The 8,518-nt window shown below is 31.9% G+C and overlaps 1 protein-coding gene across 1 annotated transcript; it reads right to left on the bottom strand.

Annotated features, from left to right (window-relative positions):
* Positions 1-2,418: 2,418 nt before the first annotated feature.
* Positions 2,419-8,097, bottom strand: LOC115876367. The gene is made up of 2 exons (XM_030892110.1): positions 8,044-8,097; positions 2,419-2,805 (listed from the first exon to the last, which is right to left on the bottom strand). Exons 1-2 carry the CDS (start codon positions 8,095-8,097, stop codon positions 2,419-2,421), a joined length of 441 nt encoding a protein of 146 aa, XP_030747970.1.
* Between the last annotated feature and the right edge of the window lie 421 nt (positions 8,098-8,518).

Raw genomic sequence — 8,518 nt, 5'->3', positions numbered from 1 at the left:
GCTTATTCAACCATTTCCATTTATGTTGTAGCCTCCCTCACATATTTAGATACTCTCTTTGTAGTTGAGTAAATTGTTCTCTATTGATGGCTGTGCGGGCCCAAGCTATTTCTGCTAATTTCCTAATATCATGGTCCTATCTCAAGTTTGGTCTTCCTCTAGATCGTTTAATTCCTCGTGGCTACCATGCTGTAATTTTTATGGTCCATTAACAAATGGACAACTCCGTCCTTCTTGCCAGGTGTCCTGCCCATTGCCACTTGAGAGATTTGGTTCTGTCGATGACATTTATTACTTGGGTCTTTTGACATATCCACTCTATTCTTTTAGTAATCATAATAATAATAAAGGACTTTATTTGTACAACTGTGCCATATACAATAATAGAAGAAAGAGAAAAAAAAGTAATATAAGTGTACAAAAGGACGAGATTCAGTTGAGCAGATTATATTCTGCCCTCTGTTCAAGATATCTGCCCTCTGTCCAAAGATAAGACTGTCCATATTTGTTAATAAAAATTAATGAAACTAAATCTTAAAAGTAAATCTACAAATATGTAACCTTAAAATTGCATAAACAAATTTTTAATGTCTCTCTTAGTTATTCCCCAGCATATTTCGTTCCATTGAGCGTTGTGCGATCTGCAGTTTCCTTATGATGTCCGTTTTAAGTGTCAGATTTCGCATGCATCATAGGTAGTGGTAGTACACGTTGGTCGAATGTTTTCATCTTTAGATAAAGTGGCATTCTAAATTTGAATATGATTGAGTTTTTCTCATAAGTACTCCATATCAACTTAATTCTTCTGTTGATTTCTGGTAGTAGAGATCGAGCTGTTTATTAGTCGTCCCAAATATATGTATTCTTCTACTATTTCTAGCGCTGTGTTAATTATCTCCTGTATATAATTATAAGCATGTATTTTCTGTCCACTAGTTTGTTATATGTACAAGTGGAGTCAAATTCGACGCTTTTAAATGGAAACACCCTTTTCTATAGGGAATAGACGAAAACTATTATCGGTGTCTGGAGCTCAATTTTTGTCAAAAACATGATGGTGAAAACCGCATATCGATATCTGCTACCGTTTCGGGTGCAGGGTGTTTTTCAAAATATGCATTTTAACAAATCACTGTAACTTTTTTGCTATGGAAAATCTTGTATTTTTATGAAAACATTTCCAAAGCACCTTTTTTACGTAGAATTTAATGGTTTAAGTATAATTTTTTAAAATTAATAATTTAGAAATTATCAACAGAAAATTTTATTTTTTTATATGGGACACCCTGTATATTTTTAATTTATTGAAAATATTTGATACCTTTTCAAAATATAACACACTTGATATTTTGCTCGATTCCTCTTCGAGATATAGAGTATAAAAATTCGCCCGCTTTAAATAAGTAGGTTTTGAACGGCAGCGACACCAGAAGCTGTAATGCAAAAAAAAATTCTAGCTGTGAGGACAATTAAAACGAAAATAAAAAAAAATAATATTTGCTATGAGATGCAGGAATTTTATAACAATTTAAAATATATTTAGCCAACATCAACACATTTAAGCCTTATCTAACAATAAAAATAAATAGCAAACCAAGACATGAGATTTTTGCTACAGGTGTTCTACGAGGTGTCTTCTGTTATGGACAGACAGGAGGCAGTTTTGAACATTTCTCGCGGAATTCATTAACTCAGTAGAGGTGAAAGATACCCTCTCATAACTGCTAAGTATTTCTCATTCTTGTCTGGGTGTAGATAAGGAACCTTTATTCTTCCGCAATTATATCCATAGGATGAGATCCATGGGCACTAAGTCAGGCGGCCTCGACGGCCAACGGCTGGGATCTTGGTTAGCGATTCAATTATTATTCTTGAAATTGGCTGCAAAAATTTGCTGATAACTTCAGCGTTCGAGGCGGTGCGTGGAAAAATATGTTTTCGAGTTCCATTAAGGGCATATCAATAAGGGGTCCAAAGCCTACTAGTTTTGGAAAGGTAATTTTAAATTATTTTCAGTTAATTAAAAATATAGAGGATGTCCCAAATAAAAAATCAATTTTTCTGTTGATAACTCTGAAATTATTAATTTAAAAAAAATTATACTTAAACCATTAAACTCTACATAAAAAGGTGCTTTGGAAATGTTTTCTTAAATACAAATTTTCCATAGCAAAAAGAGACCACAACGATTTGTTAAAAATGCACATTTTTAAACACCCCGTAACTCCAAAACGACTAACAGATATTGATTCACCATCATGTTTTTGATGAAAATTGAGCTCCGGACACCGACATTAGTTTTCGTCTATCTCCTATAAAAAGGTGTTTTCCTTTAAAGAGTCGGGTGACCTACCCTACATTACTTTAGTTTTTGCTAAGTTCATTTTTTGAGACCCACTTTATTGCTGGTTCGTTAATTTATGTTTGTAGTTCTTCGGGGCTATTGGCAATTAGGACTATATCATCAGCGTATCTTAGATAGTTGAGATATTCTTCATCTAATTTTAATATTTTTGGTCCAGTCCAGTTGACGGAAGATTTCTTGATGTTGTTTAAACAGGTTTGGGGATATCGCGTCTCCGTGTCGTACTCCTTTGCTAGTTGGGAACACTGGGATTGTTTATATATCATTACTCTTGCCTTGGCTTCTTTGTGTATATTGGCGAGTGTTCCTATAAAAGGCCTGACAGTACCTTGTTTCGCTAGGGCCTCTATTATTGTCTTAGAATATATCAAGTCGAAAGCCTTCTGAAAGTCTATAAAGGCTATGACTAGCAGAAGTTTATTCTTTTGTTCGGCTGATTTCTTTAAAAGTTTCTCTTAATGTATTAGTGTAAGGATGTGTAAGGATGTAGTGTAAGTATGTATGGACTCGAAGATTTTGTTTAAATGCAAATAAGTTATCCACACAGTTACAGTTTTTCCTCAAGACAAAACTGTACAGTGTAGGTCTTGAGGATACTCTATAAATGCGAATGCCCCATGCACTAATTGAGATTTTCTATTCTTTGAAATGTTTCCTTTTTGAGATTGAGAGATCAATCTCTTCTAAGTTTTTGTATTAACCTTGGACTGCACAGTCCAAATGTTGAGGCAAAACTGAATGCTACCTTGGCTGAATTATTTTATTTGGATTTTTAATTTAAAAATAAATACTAAGACTTTTTTTGGATTATCCTAAGTACCCATGTCTTTTGTAATCGTTATTTTTAATATATCAAGCTTATTTTTATTTTAAATGAGAATGTAGTTATACATACAAACGCTGCTAAATATTAGAAATAATATACCATATTTCATTTCTAATATCTCTAATATTGCAAAATGTGTCACAATAAACTACTGCACACAATGTGATAATTATAAAAATACCAGCCACAAATCTCCAAACACTTTCTATTTTAACGAAATAAAAGTAATAATTCATATAACTACTTAAATCTAGTACTCAAATTGCAAAGGAATTAAAAACAACACCGATGTTTCTTAATAATTCATACTGATTTTACACCATTAGTGAAACTGGAGACACTCATCGTTATTTATTGTCTATTGTTATTCTTCAGTTACAACAATCAATCATTCAAAGAACACAGATATGCTTTTGCGTTTGCTGCAGATTGGTTTGAGGATTATTTATTATATATTTTAGCAGAGTTCAATCTTAGATATATACGTATTATACAGGGTGAGTTTCCTACGATGTTCTCTATGGGTATCTCGAAAACTACTGGAGAGAGAGTCGGTTAAATGGGAAAAGAATTACAGTTTTGTGAGGATATAAATATGAGCCTTTCAGATTTTTGAAAAATTTTATGGCTTACTAGATATTTCGAAAAAAAAACAAATTTTTGCTATTTTAAAAATTGTCCCTAATTCCATTATAATCGATTTTAGACAAAAAGTTTTCAGATAAAGTTGTAGATAATCACATCCCTAATGAGTTTGTGTTCTCCAATTTTTTCTAAAGCCTGTCATTTTTGATATATGAGACACACATAATATTATGTTTTTTTTTAATGGAAACTATAGTTGGCCATGTCATTGCCTTATTTTGCGCTATTTTTTAAGCTTTTCAGCGATATAAGCTATAATATGTTTTTTTCGGAAAATTAGAGTTATAACCAATTCTTATCTTTCTTGACTAATTTCACTTAGTTAGCATGGTATTGTTATTATTCTGTTATTATTTATAACTTATAAAAAACAAAATATATTATTAAACGATTCTTTACAATTTTAAATTAAACAAATTAAAACCTAAAAAAATAATATCACTACATACACTTTAAGTTATTTTAGAAAATCCGCCATTCGTGTGCCATAATTTCTATACAACCTGTATACTACACCTAGGATCGAGTTGAAAATTTAGATTTGTATATAGTTTTGATTTTTGCTCTTATTATAATAAATAATTTTGGGTGACAAACTTAGAAGTACCAGCCAAAAATATTTCTTTACATACCATATTATGAAGAAGATATCAAATACATATCGAGATATTGAAGAGGAATGTCTCTGGAAATGTCTCTGAAAATATCCTATTTAATGAACGTATAAAATAATAAACAACCTCCTTATAAATATCTAATTTATCCAAATGTATCTATCCGTCTACCTGAAATCCCTTACACGAAAACGGACACTCTATCAAAATGTCACCCCCTATTCAAAACCGTTTCTCGATGTTTCCAACCCTCCCTAATCATCCCCCACAACAGAAACCGTTTATTTTTTAACCTCAAACCGCCTACATTCGTATCATCGGCGGCACGTGAACGTCCTTTCATCGATTCCGTGACGTCACCGAAGGCCATGTGGGCGAGTGACGTCATTCAAACGTCCGTCCTCGGGGATCGGTATACGGTGCAATACCCGCACGATGAAGTGAGGAAAATAGATATTTTAGGTTATTTTATGTCTCTTTTTTCGCACTTCATGTTAAAATGTAATAAAGAAAAAAAGACGTAAAAAATTTTAGTATTATTTTACACTACGTTGTATTGATTTTTTGTTACATAAATTTCCTGTTGTTACGTAATTAAGTATTGTCAGCTGATTTTTGACGAATATAACAGTATTTTTATAGGATTTGGAATGGTTGAGAAACCATACCAAGTATAATAGAGATTAGTATATTTTTATTTTATAGAAAGGTTAGGTTAGCAGTGGACAGTAGACTGCAGGAAAGAGGAATGTGTGTTAGCTACAGGTATGACGGTTCAACATAAAAAACTTAGGGCAAAATATGTATAAAATGCATCACAGAACTTCAATACGCTGATGATTACGCTCTAGCAATCACATATTTTTCAGTCACAGAAAAAAGCTCATGAAAGAAAACGGCTTGCGTAAGCATCTTCGGATGCGTGTCAAATTACTCGTCAGCGAATAATGGCAGTAAGTAAGTAAGGTTATCAGTATATATCCAGTCAGAGGCTCTAAAATGTTTCTAGTTATTTGGAACGTTAGTTCTAGCTGGTAAACCAATGACATCATATATGGGTTTTTGAATAAGAAGATAAGGAAGGAGCATATCAAAAAATCTTACGTACACCGCGATGGGCCTAAATATGGCCGACTTAAATTCCGATTTATCAGTGCCGTTCTAATTTTATTTAAAAAATGTAAAACTATGATGTAGGGTAGACGTGGGGTAGACTCAATAATGTGTTATTTTTATTTTACGTTGTGAATAAATGTTGGTAGTTATTAAGAATTGTTATAAAAATATATAATTCTAATAAAAATAGATAAGTTATAATAAGTATTTATTAACACAAACATCCGATACGCTACTGAAGCAGGTCAGTCAAATTAACGTATCAAAATTCTTTGACAAGTAGTAAATAAAAGCTAAAAGGCAAGAAAATATATAATTTAGTTAATTTAAGTGAATTTCATAAATGATCGGTTTACTACACGTATGTATATTATATAGTCACTTACTAGCGAAAAGTTGTTCCATTATTTCACTCAATGTTTTCCGCGATCTACCGCACGCTACACAACCAACTATTTTAGAGTCTTTTCGATAAATCGCGATAATGTCACTGTTAATTTAAGTTCTTCTACAATTTCCATCTAGATTTACTACCTTTGTACAACTATCAGTAGTAGAATAAATAATAAATAGCATAAAATAAGCTCCGTAAAGACTGACAAATCCACAAAATTTCAAATCAAATTCAAATGTGTCAAATGAATCGTCAAACAGAACTGTCAAGGATCCCCACCCTAAAGAGCTTTTTTTGGGCTACGTACAGCATGATACGGATAATAGAGAACAACGGCATACCGTCGAGTCGGCCTAAAAACACGTAAACGTTTACGTACGCATGCGCATTTCTGATTTTTCTTATTTTTTATACACGTAAAAGATTCTTTACGTCTACGTATACGTGTCAGCAGCGGCCGATTCGACCGTATGCCGTTGTTCTCTAATGCTAGAATTAAGGGAAAAGACTGACATATGAAAATATCACAATCTCGTCGCTTTTTAAAACGCCAGAATGTATGTTTTAAGCCAAAGAAGTCTAGCATTTTTACCTTCAACTAATAAATGTATTAAGATCTTCAATTATTATTGTTAATCTTCTTGTTTATTTATGTTGATACGTATTTGATAAAGATATTACAATATTTTGCTTAATTAAATGAGGCGAAATAAGAAAAATCGAATGAAATGGAAGAGGAAAGAAATGTAGATAATTTGACACTTTCAAATTTTTTTTAAAAGTCAATGTCAGTCTTACATATTAGGTGGTTTTAAATAAAATAAATTAATGGAAGTACAAAATCAATATTTCACTAGTATTAATCACATATTAAATATACTGAATTAAACAGTTACAGTAGTAACAGTGTTACTATTCAATAGTAACAGTGTTACTATTTTGGTTGTTATAATAAATCATTTTTACGATTTCTATAGTTATCCGAAACATTTTGACTATCGCTGGCCACGTTGCGTGCTACCTGTGTTTAAAATATTGATTGGCCTCGCAGATTAGATGAGCCGTCACTTAGGTCAGTTAAATATAGCTCTTCCTTCTATACAGGATGTTATTTATTATCTATTTAGAAATGGACATGTTCAGTGTATTACATATAGCTAATTGATAGAATTATAAAAAATAATCTTTATTTACAACTGTAACTTTCACTTTGAGATAATTTTATTGTTATTAAGTTGCAGTTTTATCAATTATCTCGTGCTAAGTAAACGATTAATGTTTAATTAATGCGATGTTATTGATAAGATATTTAATGTCAGCTAAGAATTTGATATTGTTAGATAGTGTATTATTTGTATTTATTTTATTACTAATCTTTTTTCATGGATTTTTTTGTATTTTCTATATTTTTTTTTTTTTTTGAATTTTATTTTGATTGAGAATTAATGTTAATTATTAACTCGAAGAGAGAATTATAATTTTCACCCCTTTTGACCTAATTTATAGATATATTTCTTTCCATTTTAACATTATTGAGTTTAAGGTGTTCTAATGCATCTTAACACATTTAAGCCATTTTTTTGTATTCTTTATGAGTATTACCAAACTATTTTAACTTTTAGTATTAATTTTATTTCTATAATTTACAATATATAATTTTTTGAGCCTATTTATCTTTTTTTAGCATTCATTAGCAGTGGGGTTATTATAAAAAATGAGCACTGATTACCGAAAGTGGGGGTTACTATAAAAAGAATTAAACCATAATGCTTCATTAATATACAGGGGTGGTCGAATTGTATTCCGGAAACTTTTTGGCAGCTTATTCTGCAGATAGAATAAGTAAAACAGTTCTATAAGTATATGTCCTAAAATGCTTAGTTTCGGAGATACAGGGTGTAGAAATTTCATTTTTTATTTCGATTCTTTCCAAATAATTTCTGAAGTGACGTCAATATTTCGATGAAAATTGGTGTCTGGGAGTTTTTTGGCATGAGAAAATTGATTTTGATGTCAATATGATTCCTATTCCTCCCGCCACAGAATAATAACTTTTCGTATGGGATACCTGTATAAAACTTACAATTCTCCTCCATTGCGTTCTACTATGCGCTGCATCTTCCCACTGATGCTGCATACTTATCCTCTTTAATTTTTTTATGGAACATGCATTATTCATGTATCTTTTGAGTTGTCCACCCGGTTTCCTCTTACCGTCTACAAGCTCACCGTAAAGAAGAGATTTTGGTAGGCGGTTTTCTTTATCCTGCATACGTAGCCAGCCCATCTTAAGTGGGATTTAGTAATCATGAGTTCAGCGCCCAACAGCTTGGTTTTCAAGGACTGATACGTTTAAGATATGTCTTAAACATACCACTATGATGGTACCATTTGATTCTTAACGATACAAGGTGTCTCTGTTGCAACTTGTTTAATACGTTCGTGTGCCGGCGGTACGGCACCCAGGTTTCATATAACATGGTGGGAATTATTACTTCTGGGTACACTGCAAGGTTTCATTTTTGTGCTCAAGTCATGATTGTAAGAAACCTGTCTTT

Source organism: Sitophilus oryzae, unplaced genomic scaffold (assembly GCF_002938485.1).
Source record: "Sitophilus oryzae breed Bouriz unplaced genomic scaffold, Soryzae_2.0 scaffold_1432_pilon_pilon, whole genome shotgun sequence".
NCBI classification, from domain to species: domain Eukaryota; kingdom Metazoa; phylum Arthropoda; class Insecta; order Coleoptera; family Curculionidae; genus Sitophilus; species Sitophilus oryzae.
This window is presented reverse-complemented; position numbering and strand designations above follow the sequence as displayed.